At 52.8% G+C, this 20,861-nt stretch overlaps 1 protein-coding gene across 2 annotated transcripts in view; it reads right to left on the bottom strand.

Annotated features, from left to right (window-relative positions):
- The window catches only part of FCGBP (Fc gamma binding protein), a 42,131-nt gene extending 21,987 nt beyond the window's left edge, over positions 1–20,144 (bottom strand). For both annotated transcript variants that reach the window (XM_059382992.1, XM_059382993.1), the window contains exons 1-7: positions 20,088–20,144; positions 17,443–18,666; positions 14,660–15,006; positions 11,883–12,453; positions 8,993–9,597; positions 6,291–6,858; positions 1,463–2,055 (exon numbers count right to left, since the gene is read on the bottom strand). In XM_059382992.1, the coding sequence (XP_059238975.1) occupies positions 1,463–2,055; positions 6,291–6,858; positions 8,993–9,597; positions 11,883–12,453; positions 14,660–15,006; positions 17,443–18,666; positions 20,088–20,142 (3,963 nt within the window). In that variant the 5' untranslated portion in view covers positions 20,143–20,144. The remainder of the gene's footprint in view (positions 1–1,462; positions 2,056–6,290; positions 6,859–8,992; positions 9,598–11,882; positions 12,454–14,659; positions 15,007–17,442; positions 18,667–20,087) is intronic.
- Between the last annotated feature and the right edge of the window lie 717 nt (positions 20,145–20,861).

The raw sequence follows: 20,861 nt of genomic DNA, 5'->3' as shown, positions 1-20,861 counted from the left end.
TTTCCTCACCTGCGGAGTGGGGTCCTTCTGGTTACTGTCAGTATTATTTAAACTGACATTTGGGAAGTGGTGAGAAGTGTGTCTGGAACGGAATGGGTGTTCTGGGAGCATCTACTAGGATTGTGAGCTCTGATTGGGAAGTCTGTCTTTTCACAAGTAAGTGGGTGCTAAGGTTTTTCACATTAAGCATAAAGTTTTTCACTTTAAGTGGAATGTTAGGCTGATGGGAAATGAACTTCAACCCCCTGAGCCAAGAGCCAGTGGTTTCAAGTTGAAGGCTGCTGGGCACCCAGTGAAGCCTTGGAGATCGACCCCTGATTAACACACTCGTTCGTCCTTCCTGAATGCTGACCCGATGAGCATCAGAGGAGAAGGCAGGAGAACACACTCCTCGCTAAAGCTCCTTAAAACACAGTCACCTGCCAGACTTCCCAAGCAGGGACCTCTGTGTCTCAGTTTCCTCATCTGTAAAGTGAGGGATATTGACGTTCCCACCTCATGGAGAAGCTGGCAACTTCAGTGAGATGCGAATGACAAGAACACCGACCACTCCTGTGTTCAGAGCGAACTCTGTGTAAGGTGCTGCCTGAGGAGCGTCTGCGAGCATCTCACTAATGCATGCCCAGGGAACAGCGGGCCCTGAAAAGTCAGTCTTCGTTGGCAGCCTCACCATCAATCCTGCACGAGTACAACAGCCATGGGATCCCTGCGAAGACCCCCTCCACTTTCCGTAAGAGACCAAATCCTTCTCAGAAAAGCACCATGGTGTACCCAGGGTCAGGTGCACTGTCTCCTGGCATGTCATCCTGGGTTCAGGTCGTGCCCTTAGCTGGGGCACTCTGGGCCAGGGATGGGACCCCCCCACCAACAGAATAAAGCAAATCCTGGTACTTCCAGCTGCAAGGATGAAGTGACACTGCGGATGTGAAGTGTTCAGCGGCCAACAAGATCAGGGGTCCGCCGTGTGAGAACAACCGTAGCTGCTGTTACTGTTGTCACGGCTGGTGAGGGGTGATGGGGTCACTCACAGATCATCCTCTGGCCTCCAACTTTTCCCATCCCCGACCTTGCCCAGCCTCTGACTGCATCCTGTTGCTGGCCGGAAGACCAGGGGGCAGCTGGGGCGAGGACCAGGTGCAGGGAAGGTGCAGAGAAAGGGAGGAGGGGTGGAAAGAGATGTTTAGAGGCGATAGGCAGGAGCAGGGAAAGGAGAGACTGAGGAGCAGACAGATGGGGAAACTAAGCCACGCGGGGGCAGGTCTCAGGTCCCCAAGGCCTCCTGACTCCTCAGCTCCCCCCTTGGGGTTTTGACCGGCACCTCCCCACCTCAGGGGTCTCGTGACTCCCACATCCACTTGGAGCTCGGAGCCCCTGCCCCGGGGCTGAGTGCTGCGCGTGTCCCACCCACAGAGCACCCTCTATCCCAGGCCCTCTCCCCTGCATGCTCCGCTGCTGCTCTCACCGTGACCTTCCACTGATTCTGCTCCAGCCGCAGGGTGAAGTTCGCCACCTGGACGGTGATCACCCTGGTCACACTGACTCTCCCATTGCCCCAGGCCACGTTCTCCTGCAGGACGGTGAACTGCTGCAGCCCGGGCCGGGTCTGGTGGGTCTGAGACAGCACGTACACACAGGTACCCATGAAGTCGAAGCGGCGGCCGTCGAAGGTGGTGTAATGGGGGTCTCCCTCAGCTTGGCAGGTGGCAGAGCCCACGACCACGCAGCCCAGGAAGCCACCGGATGGCTGGCAGGCCTCCTGGGGGCCACAGGCGGAGGGCTCACAGGACACCAGGCCGCCCTCCTGGCATTGGCAAAGGGAATCACACCCAGGTCCGGGGTAGAAGGTCTGGCCTGGCGGGTGGTAGACTCCTTGGTGTGTGCAGCCGCAGGAGGGCAGGGGCACACAGGACTCACCACTGAGTGCGAAGCCCTCGTCACACACACAGCCCTCGTAGCAGTCGTAGCCACAGCCCCCAGGCACCGGGAGGTCCCCACAGGACAGCGGGCAGCCACGGGAACAGGTCTCATAATGGCTGTGGGGCGGACAGCTCAGAGCTGCAGGGAGAGCAGCGGTGAGCACGTGAGCATCAAGAATCTGGGCTCCCGGGTGACACACACACAGCCACACCCTTGCCCACACACTCACACGTATGCCGTCCTGCTGCAAGGAGTCCCTCTGTTCAGTGGGGCCTGGGGCCCAGATTATATCACAATTCATCTGGGCCTGACAGCGAAGATTCTGTTCCAACCTGACTGTAGTTTATGGTTATCTATAATGTCCTTAATGTCATGTCTTAAACATGTAAGAGCATATACAGTATATGCATGTTTGTGATCTAGGCAGTGCATTTGTGAACACAGAAATTTTAGCCTCTTCATTCTATAGTAATGTAGTAGTAGGAGGAGTGATTCTGTAGTAAATTGAAGTCTTTGGCCCATGTTGTGGAGAAGAGGAAAAAAAATAATTCCTGTTCCTCTCCAAACGCCAGTCACTCCAGATTATAAGACTCCAGGTGGTTTCCTCGAAACAAAACGAAACAAGACACCTGAGACTGAGCCCAGTAAAGCCTCTATGTGTGCTGAGATGATAGCCATGTGTGGCCATTTAAAGCCAAGTTAATTAAAACTCAATAAAATAGAAGATTTAGTTCCTTGGTCAGACTAGCCCCATGGCAAGTGCTCAATGTATCACCGGTGGTGACTATACAGGACAGCACAGGGACAGCACATTGCCATCATCACCAAAGTTTGAGCACTGTTCTAGATCTTATAGCCAGCTTAAAAGAGAATCTGGGGACAGAAGAACAAGTTAAATAATACTTTAAAAAAGCAACTAGCCAAATCCAGGGAGTAGGAAATTCTGCAGGACCAATGACTTGTTTTTTTCCCAACAAGTAAATGGCCCGAACAAAATGGATAGGGGGGCAGATATGAGATAAAGTAAACATAGCAAATGTAGACTGAAGAATCTAGACAGTAAGTATATGGGTATTCATTGTAAAATCCCTTCCATTTTTCTATACATTTTAACATTTTCATAATAATGTGTAAGGGGAGGTGAGGAAAGGGGCTATTGCAAGATGAAAGATATTCAAGAAAAATCAACTCAGTGCCTTGTGTGGACCTGGTCTGGATTTGGATTCTAACAAACTAGGGGGAAAAAATTCACTTCTTTTAACACAATTGGGGAAATTTGAACCTAGGTTGGGTTTAAATGATGTCAGTGTTATTTTTGTTACTGGTAAGAATAGCACTTTGGTCATGTTTCTTAAAAGCTCTGTCTGGGGGTGCCTGGGTGGCTCAGTGGGTTAAGCCTCTGCCTTTGGCTCAGGTCATGCTCTCAGGGTCCTGGGATCAAGCCCCACATCAGGCCCTCTGCTCAGCGAGAAGCCTGCTTCCCCCTCTCTCTCTGCCTGCCTCTCTGCCTACTTGTGATCTCTGTCTGTCAAATAAATAAATAAAATCTTAAAAAAAAAAAGTTTTCTCTGTTGGAGATGTTTACTGAAGTATTTATGGGAAAACTCATATGTCTAGAATTTGCTTGAAAATATTTCACCAAAATTGGGGCGCCTGGGTGGCTCAGTGGGTTAAGCATCTGCCTTTGGCTCAGGCCATGATCCCAGGATCCCATTTTCCCTCTGCCCCTCCCCCCGACTTGTGCTCTCTTTTGTGTTCTCTCTCAAATAAGTAAATAATAAATAAATAAAATCTTTAAAAAATAAAATATTTCAGCAAAATTAAAAAAAAAACAAACAAACAAAAACCAAAGGGGTGTTGGAGGAACTGAGAACGGCACAACACGCACAGTCATCAGAGCTGGGTATGGGTGCGCGGGGTAAGACCCACCCTAGGTGCCCCCTGCCTGATGTCTGTGTCCTCACGACCCAGTCTTCTAAAACCGCCCCACGTGGTATAAGCACAAGAGTGGCTTTTTTTTTGTTTTGTTTTGTTTTTTTGTTTTAGATTTTATTTATTTATTTGACAGAGAGAGATCACAAGTAGGCAGAGAGGCAGGCAGACAGAGTGGGGGGGAAGCAGGCTCCCTGCTGAGCAGAGAGCCCGATTCGGGGGCTCGATCCCAGGACCCTGGGATCATGACCTGAGCTGAAGGCAGAGGTCCAACTGCTGAGCCACCCAGGTGCCCCAAGAGTGGTCTTAAGGAAACAAGAGATCCTCAGTTTCCACAAAGGCTACAGAATGAAGCAATTAATGGTACAAGTTGAGGAGCCAACCTGCCTGTCCCCCTGCTGTGTGACCTCAGGCGGATGATTTCTTATCTCTCTGGTTCCAGCTGCTCACTTTGTAAACTATGAATAGGAAAGATCCCACCATCTAGGGTGGCAGTCAGGAGGCAATGAGAAGAAGCCTTAGAAGCTCTCAGAAAGGGAGCTGCGCCGCCGCCGTGGGAAGTGTGCCGCCGGAGTGTTACCCACAGCAATAGAAACCTTTCTTAAGATGACCGGGCTGAGGACCTGCCTCAGACCAAGATGCATCTCCCTTCCCATTGTTCCTTTGGGGAGCGTGCATCTCCCACTTTATGGAGGACAACTGTGCACTCCCTACCATCCCGAATCAACACAGTATGCCCCCCAGGGGCGTGGAAACCTCTGGGGACACAAAGGGACACTTCCAAATACTGCTGTGAAGTATGGGGACCATGCTGGAAGTATGGGGAGGATGAGTCCTCCCTGATAAGGGATCGGGACCAACGTCACTCTTGACAAGAAAGAAGGAGGGTCTGATGGAGCCAGCTTCTCAGAGGACAGGAGGAGTTAAGTTTTATGGCATCCGGCTCTCTGCTCAGCAGGGAGCCTGCTTCCTCCTCTCTCTTTGCCTGCCTTTCTGCCTGCTTGTGATCTCTGTCTGTCAAATAAATAAATAAAATCTTTAAAAAAAAATAAAATAAAGAAAATCAAAACCAGAATTGAGGTTGAACCTGGTCTCACTCAACAGCAGATGTGAACTCTTTGGGGGGGAAGTTTCATCCGTCTCACTAAGAGATGCTTTTCCAGGATATTCTACTCTTCATGTTGAATATTTTTTTATCAGTTGTGTACTAATGATACTTGCAATGAGAAGTCATTCCAACCTTTTTTTTTTTTTTAAACACTTAGAGTCTGATGGTCTTGGGAATTTCTGAAGATAATGAAATGCTGTTCACAGGGGTCTTATATTTGTGGTGAAGAAGTATGGTGGGGATTGGGACAGACTGATGACGGCCACCCCTTCTTCCGGGCGTGGCCGTGGTCCCGGCTTTGGCTCATGGGATGATAGCAAATGGGATGCCAAGCAAAGGCCCTAAGTGTGCTTGCCTACTGGGGTCTGCCCATGCACACCGCTCTTTGGAACCTTGAGACCACTATACGAAGAAGTCTGTGCCAATCGGCTGGAAGATAAGACCGAGTCAGCAGGGACAAGCAGTCCCGGTGAAGATGCCCCAAACCAACCAGCCTGACAACCAGCAGATGTGTAAGGTCAAGCCATTCTGGACCCTCCAGCCTTCACAGAACCACCAGCAAGCCTGCAGAGAAAAACCCTGCTGGCCTAGACTAGGAGATGAGCCAAGCAGCCCGCAGAATCATGAGAAATAATAACTGTATGTTGTTTTAATCCACTTTTCGCTTTGGGGATGTTTGTTACACAGCAAGAACTAACTGGTGCCATGATGAGAAAAGAGACTTTCACATCTGTCAGTATATTAAGTTAGGTTAGATGCTGCTGGAACTAAAAACCACTAGAAAGTCAGTTCAGGAGAGGAAACAAATTTTTTTCCTGTTTTCTTCCCCATTATATCCTCAGTGCCTGGGATATAGTAGGTGTTCAATAAATATTTGTTGAATGGATGAATGAATATAAGCTGAAGGAGAAGAAGTAATGGTGTGACATGTATGTATTTATCATGTGTATTTCAATGGATAGTGATGCATACCACGCAGGCAGGTGCTGTAAATGAGTGGAGTTGGCCAGCTGGGGACCAAAAACATTGGAAAGGGATGAGTCTTCTTCTAGAGGCAGCAATGCTACTCATCTCTGAATGACAGCTACCATAGAGGAATTAGACCCGGGGCCACCAGATATTTCTGGTCATCTTACAAATATTTCCTGCATCTGTGACTTCCCAGACATGTAACTGAATCTTCCTAAGCCTCTGTTTCCTCACCTGTTAAATGGGTACAACCACAGTCTCTACCTCAGAAACACTTTTCTAAGAATCACATGAATTAATGCTATTTATATGTTAATGAATATTCATGAGGCCGAGCCCCCCTGTTGTCAGTCCCGGTACTCACGGCAAAACGTCTCACTCCTCCAGGGGTGCACCGTGGCCCCGGCAGCCTGGCATGCAGCAGTGTAGGTGGCCAGTGCCTCACATAATGGCCCAGACTGGCCTGGCAGCAGGCAGCGGTCATAGACGCAGTCACGCAGAGCACCCTGCGGGTCCAGCTTGCTGTGGCACTCACGGAATGGCCCCTTGGGGTCGGCAAGGATCCCACATTCCTTCTTGCTCTGCAGCTGTTGGGCCACCAGGGAGTCCAGGTTTGGACAGTTCCCTGGCTCAGTTGCTCCGCACCCTGGCCTCGTCTCCTCCTGCCAGCTGTTTCCAAAGGCCAGGGCATTGGCAGCTTGGCCTCCACCCCGCAGAGCCAGGTCATCATTGGGGTCCCCATTGAAGTTCCCGCAGAGCCCACACAGGGCCCCAGCATAGCTGCTGGGCACCTTGGCAATCACTCGGTGGTTCCAGTCGTAGGTGACAGTCAGGCCAAAGTCTGTGCGCACAACGGCATCTTGGCCCTGGCGGAAGACCTGCACCTGCCCGTCTGCTGCCTGGAAAGGCAGGTGATGAAGGATGCCATCCACCTGGACAAAGATGAAGGAGGTCCAAGGGGTCAGGGTATGCACGGCTGGGTGTCCCGCCCTTTACTCACTTGGCTCCAACTATTCTGAACTCCTTGTTGTTCTCTTGAGCACATGATGCTTGGCTCCACCTCAGGACCTTTGCACTTGCTCTTCTCCTGTCTGACACACCAGCTACCTGCCTCCAACCTCCAGCTATCAGCTTAAACCCAAATCCTTAACCCATGACCTACAGGATCTGTCTCCCCATTACCTCCCCGACCTTACCACCTCCCACTTCCCCTGCCTCACCCAGTCTTTTCCAGCCACACTGGCTTTCTTGTTATTCTTCTACTTCTCTCAGTTTCGTCCACCTCTACGGCCTTTTCATTTTGCCAAGAATATCACTCAACACTTCCCTCCTGGCTGCTTCCCCTTCATCCTTCAGGACACGGCGCAAAGCCAGGCCCCTTCCCTATGAGGACTCGCTTCACTTTGGCTCCGTCCACCTTGGTGCCTGTAGCACCTGCCACATCGCTCACTCAGTCTCCTTGTTGTCTCCCTGAGCACGCAGCACACCAAGTGCGCTCCCACTTCATGACCTTTGCACGTGTCATGCCCTCCTCCTAGGACCCTACACAGCACTCTTTAGTTGGCTAATGCTACTTCAGTTGTTGGGTGTTAGCTTTGAGCCAAACCCCTTCTGGTGGCCCTAGGTGATCTGAGCCTCACTGCTCTCCGACTTCATTCTCCAATACTGTCCATCCCCACCCCCACAACTCCATCCGGGTATTCTTACCTACTCCTGGACCCAGCAAGCTCAGCCTGGTCTCAGAGCCTTCACTGTGCCTTCTGCTAGACAGTGCTACCCTCCTCCACATCCCTATTCTTTGCCTGATTGACTCCCCATCATCCTTTGTGTCTCAGCTTAAAATAGAACCCCTCCCCCCACCAGGCCCTGCTTGTCCCCACTTTTCTGACCTCCTCTCCTACCATCCTCTCTATCCCATCCCCCCAGCCTCATTCTCAAGTATAGCTGCACTGGTTCCATGCTGTTCTATAGTGTTCAAGCTCAGTTCAGTCCACCTTTTGCACCTGCTGCTCCCTGCACCTAGGAACCACCCCTCTTTGCCTGGTAGTTTCTCCCTTGTCTTTCAGATTTTGGGTGAAATCAAGACCTCTGTCAAAGTCATCCCCTCCATCATCCCCTCCCTCCATTCCAGCCCCTGGGGCCCCCAGGCTGTTCCTCTGCCCCTCTTGTTTGTTCCTGCCCCAGGGCCTTTGCACTCGCTATTCCTTCTGCTTGGAATACTCTTCCATCCACTTCTGTCTCTGCCTATTCCATCCCTCTACGCAGAAGAGGCAGCAGGGTGTAGTGGTTAAGAAAGTATGGGCTCAGGAGCCAAATGAGCTGGCTTCAAGTCGTAGCTCTATCACTCACTAGCTGTGTGACCATGAATAGATAATTTAGCCATTGCATACCTCAGTTTCTCACCTAACAAGATCAGCTATTTCACAGAGTTTTAGAGATTGAGTTACTCTATGTCAAGCATTTAACATGTAGAAGTAACTTAGTATGTATTGGCGATGGCTATTCCAGACTCAGTTTAAATGTCATCTCAGAGAGGTGGGAATTTAAAAATGAATCATTATGCCCTCTGTTTATCTAGAAGTTTCTCTATGCCAGACACTCAGATTTATGGGCAAAATTTCCTTTACTCCAGGGTCATTCTGAAGATTCTGACCTAAGGCTTGTAAAGGGTTTAGCCGTGGTGCTTGGCCATGGAAATTTCCTTTATTTTTCATTTCCAATCCATCCTCTTCCTCCCCAGGACATGGGCCTCTGTCCCAAACATCTCAGTGATCACTTACTAGAGCTGTGAATCTTACAAACCCGCCTCTCGATTTTAATCTTTTTTTTTTTTTTTTTTTAAACAGAGAAAAATCAGTGGTTCTTGACTTCTGCTGGGTGGTGCACCCAAAAGACAAAACGAAAGCCTGGAGAGACAGTCACACAGCCAAGGAGATGCAGTACCACCCCACTTGGGGGCCCGGGGCTTAAGCATTGACCACAAGGTGTTCTAACCCACCCGGGGTTCAGAGCGCCTCCTCCCTAAGGGAGATTTCCTGCTCCTCCACCCGCCCCTGGTTCACTCACCAGCACTTGGCCAGGGGACTCCCGGCGCACGGTCACTTTCACACCACGGGCCTCCACACGGACGGCGCGCGTGTAGCTCACGGTCTGGCTGCCCCGGTGCTCGTTTTCCACCAGCACCCGGAAGGTGGGCAGCGCGGCGGCCTGGCCGCAGGAGCCGACCAGCAGGTAGGTGCAGGTGCCCATGAAGTCAAAGCGCCGGCCGTCGAAGCTCACGTAGTGCGGGTCCCCGGATGCCTGGCAGCTCCCGAAGCTGTCGGGGTAGCAACCCAGGAGGCCGTTCTGGATGTCGCAGTGCTCGCCCGTGGGGCAGCCCTGAGTGTCTTTGCAGCTCACCTGCTGGGTGGCGCCATTGCAAGTGCACTGCCGCTGGCACTGATCGTCCGCCCACACCTGCTGGCCCGGAGCGAGCGGGCGGCCCTCGAAGGTGCAGCCGCACGACGAGGCCTCCACGCAGGCGCCACCGCTGGCCACGAAGCCTGGGAGGCACACGCAACCCTCAGCGCACGGGCGCCCGGAGCAGTTGGACGGCACCGCCTGGGAGTTGCAGGTGGGGAGGCAGGCAGTGGCGCACTGCTCATAGCGGCTGTTGGCGGGGCAGGACAGGGCTGCAGGAGAGACAGGGAGGAGAGAGACGGGGAGGGGGGGTTAGGCCAGCGCTCAACAGGACTTCCCTCCCCACATCCTACTTCGCCCTGGAGCTCTGCCCAGCGCTTCCATCCCTCCAGGTGCTGGGGCCCCAAATCTCAGAGACATTGTTGACTCCTTTCCTCCTTCATTTTCACCGACAACCTGTCAGTAAATCCAGTGAGCTCACAGTCAAAATCTATCCAGCATCTGCCCCCTTCTCACGTCATCGTCCCCCCCATCACGTGCCCCCAAAGCAGCCTTCTGCCTGGTCTCTCCCCCATATCTCCCATTTGACCCTCACAGGCTTTTCCTCACGTGCAGCCAGAGGGGCCCTGTGAGCACCAGTGGTGTCCCTCTCCTGCTCAGAGCCCTCTTGTCGTGCCATCTCAGGGGAAAAGCTGAGTCCTCTTGGTGGCCCGCCAAGCTCCCCATCATCTGCACCCATTGTGTCTCTCTTCATCTCCTCTTATTCTCCCTTTGGTTCACTTTGTCCTAGCCACACAGGCTTCCTCATGGGTCCTCAGGCTCCCACCTCAGGGCCTTTGCACTGGCTGTTCCCAGGGTCTGCACTGGTTGTTCCTCAGAAGGCAGTGCAGCATATGGTTAAAAGAAAGCTACTGGAGGGGCGCCTGGGTGGCTCAGTGGTTAAAGCCTCTGTCTTCGGCTCAGGTCATGATCCCAGGGTCCTGGGATCGAGCCCCACATCGGGCTCTCTTCTCAGTGGGGAGCCTGCTTCCTCCTCTCTCCCTCTCTGTCTGCCTCTCTGCCTACTTGTGATCTCTCTCTGTCAAATAAATAAAATCTTTAAAAAAAAAAAAAGTAAAAAAAAAGAAAGCTACTGGAGCCCAGATAGCCTGGGTTCAAACACCAGTCTCCCTTTTTTGCTGTGTGATTGTGAGCAAATGACTCCAATCACCCTGTGCCTCGGTTTCCTCATCAGTAACATGAGATAATAATAGTACTGACCTCACAGAGTTCTGAGGAGTCAATGAGTTCATCCATGCAGAAACAGCCCATAGTATCATTACTACTTAGCTGACTCCAGTGTCATCCTGCTCTCGACTCCCTTGTCACTTCCCCAGAAAGACCATCCCTGAGCACCCTCTTCAGGAGACTCCTGCTTGCTGTTATCCATGAACTTCATTTCTTTTGCTCTTTAAAGATATTTCATGGTTTGCTGTTCACTGTCTTTCTCCCCCTCTAGGGTATAAATTCTGTGAGGGTGGGGGTCTGGTCAGCCTCAATCCCCCACTGAACTGCCAGCACCAACGGACAGTGTCTGGCCCATGGAGATGCTCGTTCTTTCAGAAATGCATGAGTGGATGAAAGGACTCACCAGTTCCTCCTTCGCACCAGGCATTGGGGGAACTCGGGAGGGTGGGTGTTTACTGGGAAGTGAGGACAGAGGAGTGACTAAGCCAAGCATCTCCCCCAGACCTACTCCCCCTCTGGAATCCCCACGTGTTCTCAGCATCTCCCCCAGACCTACTACCCCTCTGGAATCCCCATCTCAAGCCCTAGGCCTGAACCTGGATACCTCCTCCTCCCTGTGCACTGGAATTTCTGTCTCCTAAAAATTTTGGGGGGAGCCTCTCAAGGGCAGGGACAGGTGTGTGCTGGGCCCCCACGGTGTCCATCATCAGCAGAGGGATGGGGCCCGATAGGGGCTCGGGGAATGCTGGTAGAATGAATGAATAAATGAATGAATGAATGATTAAGTGGACGGACACCTGACTAAGGAGCTTGGACTTCATCCAGAGGGCTTCGAGGAGTCATGGAAGGGCTGTGAACCAGGGGATGCTCCCATTTCTGCTTTGGGACTTGTAGGACTATCTCTTGTGCCAGCTTTTACCTATGCTCCTCTCCCAGCCTGGAACCCACGTCCCGCTCCCCCCCTTTTCCGTCTTGTTTCAGTTCCTCTTACAGGTTTCATATTGGGCATCCCTTTCTCTAGGAAACCCTCCTCGACCCCCAGGCTGAGTTGAAAAGTTCTCCTGGTTGCCCATAGCCCCTAGACTTCCCTCCTCCTGTCCCTGTCCCTTCTGCCTATGCTGGAGGAGCCCAGCAGGGACGACCTTCGTGGTCACTGTCTAGGGTGTATCTGACCCAACCTTAGGCTCACTGTGGGTACAGTCTCACTATCTCAGCCCTCCCTGTGTCTCCTGCACAGTCCAGCTTCAGGCTGAACCCCAAGAAGAGCTCAGATGTGAGGCAGATGCAAGGAGTCCCCTGCCTCCCACCACATGCCAAGGGCATCACTCACGACAGTGGGCCAGCGGCCTCCAGTTCCCGACAGAGATGCCAAGCTCCTGGCAGGCCTGGGCATAGGCGCTGAGGCTGCGGCACAGGCTGGCCCGGTCCCCGTTAACCACGCACAGGTCGTACACGCACTCCTCCAGGAAGGGCCGGGGGGGCAGGGCACTGTGGCAGGCCGCAAAGGGGCCATTGGCCTGGGTCAGCATGCCACAGAGAGGGTTGCCCTCATAGTGCTGGGCCTGGCCTGGGGTGCAGGAGGGACAGTTGTTCTGGCAGCCGTCTTCGCACAGGTAGTCCTCGTCATCCAGCTTCCAGCTATTGGCAAACTCCACGGGGTCAGCTGCCATCTCTGAGTCGTAGGTGAGGAAGTCATCATCGGGATTGTTGTTGTAGTTTCCACACAGTCCACACACCTGGTTTTGGAAGCGCTCGGGCAGGCTCAGGGCCAGCTGGCAGTCCCAGTCGTAGGTGACCACCAGCCCGAAGTTCAGCTCCACTATGGCCCGGGTCCCACTCTGGTACACGCGCAGGCGGCCCTCGGCCAGGGAGATGGGCAGGCGCGAGCGCTGGTTGTCAATCTGCAGGGGGTGGGGGTGGGGAGGATGAGCTGTCAGATCCTGCGTGGTCTGGTCCTCACCCCTCAAACCCTCCGCACTCGCCTCCCCCTGCTCCAGCTACCCTGGGATTCCTTCTTCCTGTTGCTGCCACTTTGCCCTCGCCTCCCTGTGCCCTGAAATGTTCTTCCCCTGGATGCACCTGTGGCTCATTCGCTGACCTCTGTCCTCTTACAAAGGCTTTGCTTGGTTGTCACCATGGCAGTGAGGCCACTCCTGACCACTCTATTCTATGTGGCAAACCCGTCCCTACTCCCTATGCCCTCTCCCTGGTCTATTTTGCTTTCCTGTAGCTTCTAAGTTTCTAACATATCATTTGCAAATGTCTCATGTTTATCCTCTGCCTCACTCCAGAGACCGGCAGCCCCACAAAGACAGGGATTTTTGTCTGCTCTGCTTGTGGCTTCACCTCCAATGCCTAGAAAGGTGCCTGGTAGAATTGCAAGTTCTCAGTGAATGAGCAAAAGCGCTGATGTGTTAGATAAACATTCACCCGGCATTCCCTCTCGGCCTGGTCCTGGCTGGGCGACTCCAGGAGTCCTGGGGACAGCCTATCATGATTCTCTCAAGAGCTCTAAACCCCTGTCAAGTCACTGACCTCTGTAAGGATCTGACAAAAGTAACCATACCCGGCTCTCTCACAGCAGGGGCAAAATTCTGCACGTAATTTTGGGGGATTTGAAGTCCCTCTGATCTGGTGCTCAGTCCCTCTAGATTTCTAGAACACTTACTTTAATCCACTTGCTTATGAATCTCACAGATCCACCCGCACCCCCACATGGCCAGGGGGTACAAGAATGCTCAGTGCTGTGCTATCATATCTGCCATCGCGAACAAAGCATCCATCCGTGGGAGATCGAGCTCACTGAATCATGGGGCATCCATCCAACGCAGAGCCACACAGATTTAAAGAACAACAAGAAAGCAAGCAGAGGCTCCCTTATGTTGATATGGAAACGGCTCCAGAAGCTACCATACAGAGTAAAAAGCAAAGTGCCGAACAGAGCAGATAAGAAAGGGGAGAGGGAAGAACGTAGGTTTCCCTTGCTTGTATTGGCATAAAGAAACCCTAGGTGGAACCTGAAGAAATCAGGAAAACTGGGGAGTGGGGGAGGGGTCGGGAAGAGAGAGAAAGCCGGTGAAGACAGGAGTGACAGCCAGACCTTTTTCCAGGACATGCCCTGTTTGTTTTGAGCTCTGCTGATGCTTTACCTCTTAAAAAAAAAAGAAAGAAAGAAAAAAGAATTGCAGCAACATGGAAGAAATGCACAAGGACTGTGGAGAGCAAAAGAATCTTCCCGCAAATGGCTTCTTCCACTGTGTGATTCCATTAACACGAAGTTCTTAAACAGGCAACACTAATCCATGGGGGAAAAAATTAGAACTATGGTTGCCTCTAGGAGCAGGCTGGGATCGTCTGGGAAGGGGCATGAGAGAATGTTCTGGAATAATGAGTAGATTCTTATCTTAATTGCATATTTGTCAAAACTCCATGACCTTAAGATTTATGGGTTTTATTATGTGTACATTTGATATCCAAAATAAACAAAAGAGTGTAAATATATGATATGAGGCAGGATGGCAAAGAGGTTAAGAATAGTGACTCAGGAGTCAGCCTGCCCGTGTTCCCAGCTACATCTCTTACTGGCTCAGAGCCCTTGGTAAGTCGCTCATCTCTCTGGACCTCAGTCTCCTCACCTGAAAGTGTTAATAATAATAACGTCTCCCCCTGTAGATTGCTGTGAGCATTCCATGCATTAATACATGGAAAGCACTAAGAAACAAATCTAGCACATAGGAAATGTTCCCTAAATTTAGCGTTTGGTCACGGAAGACATTCCCCATTGTTGGACAGTTTGTTTCCTTTTTTTTTTTTTTCCCTCCTTTTGCTATCACAAACCACGTTGGCATAAGCTTTTCTTCCCCTAACCATATCTCCGAGTATCCCCGAAATTTCTAAAAGTGGAGTTGCTGGACGAAAGGGATGGCAGGCTCTGCCACTGATTTTCAAATTCCCCCTCCCCAGTCCCCACTCCCGTGGCCACGCCCCTCCTTTGTACCCCCCACTCCACAGCCAAGGGCTTGGGTTTGGGGCCCGACCCCCAGGCTTTGCCTCCTCCTTCCGACTAGAGACTCATAGATATTAAGTCCGAACCCTGTGGACACTTACCCGAGCGAAGCCAACTTCCCCTCGGGCCAGAGAGACTGTGTGGCTGTAGGCTCGCACATTGACCAAGCCCACATAGGATACCCGGCGGCTGCCGCGATGCTCGTTCTTGGCTTCCACGCTGAAAGCAGGCAGGGTCTGGTCGTTGCCGCACAGCTCCGCCATCAAGTAAAGGCACGTGCCCATCATGTCGTAGCGCCGGCCGTCAAAGGTGGTGTAATGGGGGTCACCTTGGGCGCGGCAGGTGGCCACGGGGACCGCCACACACTTGGCCTGTTGATCCACCACCTGGCATTTCTGCTGGGGACTGCACTGCACGTCTTGACAGGAGGGTTTCTGGGATAACACGGCTGCAGAGGGGAGGGAGGGGGCGGCAACAGAGAATGAGTCAGGGGTATCCTCACAAGTGGAAATCTTGGAGCTCTCCTGCTGTGCGGAGCTGGGGCAGTGGGCTCACAACTACCTAGTGGAGAAGTGGGGAAACTGAGGTCTGGAGGCCCCCCTGAGGAGATGGCTGCCCAGGCGTGACCCAACCCCAGGTATTCTAATTCCCTGGTTTGACATGGCCCAGCCCAGAAGAACTGGAAGGTAGTGAAGAAAGCCGGACAGGGATCACTGTGGAAATGCTGATCTGTGGTTTTTCTCTCTCCGTGTCCCCTTCCCGTGCATTCCCACTTGGGTCAGAAGGCTAAGGTATCTTTTTTAAGGACAGAAAATGGAACTCTTGGAACTCTCTGCCTTCCTGGATCAGGCTGCCTAGGTTAGAATCCTGGCTCTGCCGGTCCACTGGGTGGCACTGGACAAGTGATTTTAAGCCTTCTATGCCTCAGTTTCCCCGTTTGCAACAAGGGGGTGATAACAGTACATTCTTCACAGGGATATTTGGGAGGAGGGCATTGTCAGACTTAACGAAGCTAAAACATAAGTAGGGTTTGGCCCAGGTGGTGAGTGTTACCTGCTATAATGAATCCCCTACCCCTTCTCCTGTTCTACTATTCAAGCCCGAAGTAGCTCTTGGAGGGTAGGTGGCTTGCATGCTCGTGGTTGGAGGGAGCATTTTTTGCCAGTGCTGGGGACTCTAATGTCTGGGGGATCCCTTGAAGCAAGGGGTCCACGTAGGAAGAAATAGCTCTTCCTCCCCTGCCTCCCAGTGTTAAAAACCTCTTGCTTGGGGGCGCGTGGGTGGCTCAGTGGGTTAAAGCCTCTGCCTTCGGCTCAGGTCCTGATCCCAGGGTCCTGTCCTGGGATCGAGCCCCACATCAGGCTCTCTGCTCAGCGGGGAGCCTGCTTCCTCCTCTCTCTGACTGCCTCTCTGCCTACTTGTAATCTCTGTCTGTCAAATAAATAAAATCTTTAAAACAACAACAACAACAACAAAAACCTCTTGCTTGGGGTGCCTGGGTAGCTCAGTTGGTTAGCTCAAGTCATGATCCTGGAGCCCGGGATGGAGTCCCGCATCCAGCTCCCTGCTCAGCAGGGGGTCTGCTTCTCCCTCTTCCCCTCCCCCTGCTCATGCTCTCTCTCTCTCTCTCAAATAAATAAAATCTTTAAAAAAATAAACAAAACCTTTTGCTTTCTGCCTACTCTTAATAACTTGCCAGATACCCCCTAAGAGCTTTACAACACTTATTACTCCCTCACTCCAGTCCTGTGAAGGGATACGGCTATTATCCCTATTTTATAGACGGGGAAACTGAGGCCCACAAAGGCAAGATCACATGGCCAAGGTCACACAAGCAGAGGTGAGATTTGAAACTGGGAAGTCTGGCTTTAGCATCTGTGCCCTCAAACACCACATTACACAGCCTGGGGGCAATTCCTCAGATGCGCTGAGCCTAAGGTTACACACAGGGCCAGGTCCTAGAGACTAACTATGTTAACACACACACACAACTAGAATGGTCTCTTGTATATTGAGAAAACCCCGCCCCCACATGGCAGCCATTATTAGTTATCATACTTTTAGACCTCTTACGTTGGGACATAAACATTCCTACAAGATGTGGGGAGTGGTAGTTCGCCACTTGTATGTTTGCTAAAATAGCAACATATTTCAAAAAAACAAATAAAATATCAAAATACTTCCAAACTGTTTGCTAAGAATCAGCTGACCTGAGCCCACTCCTCCCCACAAAGATCCCTTCCTCTAGGCACCTTGGCTCTTTCCTAGGACTCTATCCCTAACTCCCCTCCCCCTGCAAAAAAACAACAGACAGAGGGGCACCTGGGTGCCTCAGTGGGTTAAAGCCTCTGCCTTTGGCTCAGGTCATGATCCCAGAGTCCTGGGATCTAGCCACATCGGGCTCTCTGCTCAGCGGGGAGCCTGCTCCGCGCCCCCCCCCCGCCCCCCCCCCCCCGCTCTCTCTCTGCCTGCCTCTCGGCCTACTTGTGATCTCTGTTTCTCTGCCAAATTAATAAATAAAATCTTAAAAAAACAAAACAAAACAAAAAAGAGACAGAGGGCTGAGGCCAGACACATGTCAGACACTGTGGGGACCTCCACATAGGACCCTGCTGCCGTGCTCTGGCGGGCATTGTTTCTGACTGCTGGGGACCTTGGATCACACTGGTTGCTAAAGATTTAGTGGTTCCTGGAGGGGGCTGGGTAGGGAGGAGCTGGGAAGCCTTAGGGAGGGGGAAGATGGCAGAGAGGATGGAGGTGAGGTGGGGATAGCCACAGGGGAGCAGTTGGTGGGAAAAAGGAGAGGGCGAGAGAGCCAGCCAAGGGGTCATGGGTTAGACAGGGCTGGTGGGGGGGGAGGGGGGTGGGCATTCCCATCACTCACTTCGGCCACAGGCACCTGCCGTCCCATAGCTTGCGGCCTGGAGCAGCCCAAAGGTGAGCAGCCCGAAGTTAGTAGTGGCCTCAATCATGTGGATCTCATCAGTGTGGCCAAGGTCCACCTCGGCATAGGAGAACTCACTGCCGGGCACAGCTGTCCAGGAGAGCTTGGCCCCCATCTTCTGCCCTTCCAGGGTCAGCTCGTTAACCGCCTTTGTCTGTGTTACCACCAGAGCCACGCCCTCAGTGCCTGGCAAGCTCTTCACCACATAGGCTGGGCAGTAGGCTGCCACGTCTGGGACCAAGGCCAGGTAGGGGTCATAGGTTATTCCATCCCTTGTGGCCCCTGTGCCAAACTGCAGGACCTGGATGCCCACATCTGCGGACAGGTAGAGTGGCTGCGATTGTCGGGTCTCAAACTCGGTCACATCGCCCTCCTGGAGCCCACGGGAGCCAGTGGTGCCCCCCTGATTGTAGCTCAGCTTCGTGGTCTTGCTGGCTACGACATAGACCAGATCGTAGCGGGCCTGGGAGGACAGCGAGGCCACCACGTAGCGGGTGCCCCAGGCGGATGTGGGGAGCAGCTGCTCCACCACGTGGTTGCAGTTCGTGTGTTTCTGGGCACAGCTGTGGCCGGAGAACACAGCCACGGGGCTGTTGGCTGTGATCCTCGACCCCGAGAGCTCAGATGTGCTCTGTACCTGGGCCACCTGGTATGGCTGCAGGGTCAAGGTTATGATACTGCCCGCTGGGTAGAACTTGTTCTGGAATGTCGCGGACCCCTTCAGCTTCATAGTGACCGAGGCCCCCGCTGCCCCCACCACCACGGCGAACTCCTTGACATTCTTGGATGAGACGCCAGGAGGTGTGACTGCAAAGTACTCAGTGCCCAAAACCCGGACAGGCCACAGCCGGGTCAGCTCTGCTGTGTTAGGCTTTGTGTTTATGGCCTGCGCAGAGATCTCGCGGTCAGAGTGGATGGTCACCGCGTGTTGGAAGACCTTACTGCCGAACATCTCGGCCTTGGAACTGACGCTGACCAGGACAGACTGTCCCGGGTTCACTGTGACATTCTGCTCAGTGCCATCTGCGTGGCAGTGAATGGAGACCGAGGCAGAGTGGTCCGACAGACTGGAGAGGAGGAGTTGGAGGGAGGCCCGGTGGTAGTTAGGCAGGTAGTTCTGCAGGAAGGCCGCAAGGAAGTCCACTGAGGTCCCTTGGGTCAACCCTGGGAGTGGGGTGGAAGGGGAGAGAACACAGTTGCAGGTCTACTCACCTAGTCCTCTCCAGCAGAGAAGGAAGGCCTTGCACTGAGCCTAGATACCACATTGAAATACTGACTCGAGCTTTTTCTCCTCTTGCTTTCCTTTCTTCTTATTCGCCTACCAGCCCTTCTGGCTTTTGTGTTCTAAAAGCCTGAACAGGGAGCACCTGGGAGGCTCAGGTCATGATCTCAGAGTCGTGGGAGCAAGTCCTGCATTGGGCTCCCTGCTTAGTGGGGAGTCTGCTTCTCCCTCTCCCTCTTCTTTGTGCACTCTCTCTCTCTAAATAAACAAGTAAGTAGGTAAGTAAGTAAGTAAAACAAAAGCCTGAACACTTCGGACCTGATGGGCCAGGCAAGTAATAAGAATGTGGGAAACCGTCTGGGTGGCCGGTGTGCAAACTAGAGTGTTCATATGCCAAGGAAAGTGGGTAGGGTTAGCCTGTTATTATGATGACTTGTGGGCTCTTCCCCTCCCCTTTTTTATGCCAGATCTTAACCATTTTGCAGGAGAAACTGGCTATTTGAATTTCCATGTGAAATCTCCAACCCCAAATTGTTTTAAGTGCTGTGGGGCTCCAACGGGCTGGATTTAGGTGCTGGTTTATGACTTTGGTCTTAATAAAAACATGGGGATGTAAAGGGGGTTAAAGGGAGAAGGAGGGTATGGGAGTGTGGACAATATGTCTCCCAGAAAGAGAGGACTGGGTGCTTTTCAACACCCCCAACTAGGAAGAGATTCTCCAGGGCCGGGAAGAGAAGGAGGGAGAGAGAGGGAGTTGGGGAAAGAGAGAGGGCAGGGGAGGAGATCTACAGGGTCTTGGAGAGAATATGGGGTTATAGAAGGACTGTCTACTGAATTAGGGGAGCCTGGAAGGATGTCCCAGTGTCCTATGGGGCCAGAGCATCAGGAACAATGAAGGTTTCAAAAGGGATGAAGCAGATGCTGATTGACGACTAGAAGGCTCTGAGGCCCCAACCTTCCTTAGTACCCTGGCTTCACCAGAGACTGCAGTCCAGGGCATAATCCTGGGGAATCGGGCACCGAGCCCCCCAAGAATAACTTGAGTGAAATTTTCCATCATCTCAGCAGGAGACTCAGTCAGAACTTCAGCTGAGTTACAGAAAATCGAGAAAGTGGTACTTCTTGAAGACTTAAATTGGGGGACCGTGGATTTTATCTGCTTCCTTCTAGGACAGAGAAAGGATGGGAGGGTCCCACCACACTTCTCTGCAGACCCTAAGGGGACTCACTCCCATCTCAGCTAGCCTGGGGTAGTACTGGGAGGTGCGGTTGTGGAGGACATACGGACAGAGGGTGCTGACCGCAGCAGGCAGAGTCCCCCAGACGAGAGCAAAGACGAGGACGGGGTCTCAGTCTGACTTACCACACAGGAGGGTTGTTCCCGTCCAGAGTGTCCACCAGCTCCACAGGGAACCCATATCTGCCGTGGGGAAAGAGAAGGGGTCAAGGAAGGTTAGTCTGTCCCTCTGGCTGGGCACTGTTCCAGAGAGGACGGGGGCCACCTGGGTACAAAGGGGGGTGGGCTGGATCCAAGGGCCAGTGTGCGTGTGTATAGGGGAGTTACATGTCCAGTGGGTCTGGTGAGGGGCAGGGAGGGCAGGACAAGGCAAGGATGGGGAGTTAGGTGTCCAGTGGGTCCAGTGGGTTTGGAGTGGGGAAACCTAGAACAAGGGGCTAGAGCAGGGGACCTCATGTCCCACTTCTATAGGGGACCCGGGCCTCTCTCACCTGCAGGTCCCTGGAGCTGTAGGGCTAGCCCCTGGGCTGGTCTATATAGTGGAGTTTCGTGGCTCCTCAGGCCACACCCCGGGCCATCTGCCAAGAAGATGGTGCCAACTTCCTGGAGGAGGCTGGTCATCCCAGGGCAGGTGGAATGGGGACCTTGAATGGGAAGGGTGGAGGACAAGCCTGGACACCTGGGTCCTTAGAGGGGTGTGAGAACAGCTGGTGGCTGTGGCCTGGGAGCCTGCTAGAAACTTCAGAACTGGAAGGGTGGTGTCCCTGAGGGGAACAGCTGGGGAGCGGGTGCTGGGAGCCTGGGTACCCGGCGGGTGGGGTGTGGGGTAGGGGCGGAGTGTGGTATTTGGTCTTGCTTGCTGGTTCGATGGTTGGATGTCTTCCTTTGCCTCCTGCCAGG

The sequence above is a fragment of the Mustela nigripes genome, chromosome 17 (assembly GCF_022355385.1).
Source record: "Mustela nigripes isolate SB6536 chromosome 17, MUSNIG.SB6536, whole genome shotgun sequence".
NCBI lineage: Eukaryota > Metazoa > Chordata > Mammalia > Carnivora > Mustelidae > Mustela > Mustela nigripes.
The sequence above is the reverse complement of the archived record's forward strand: the minus strand, read 5'-3'. Positions and strand labels throughout refer to the sequence as shown.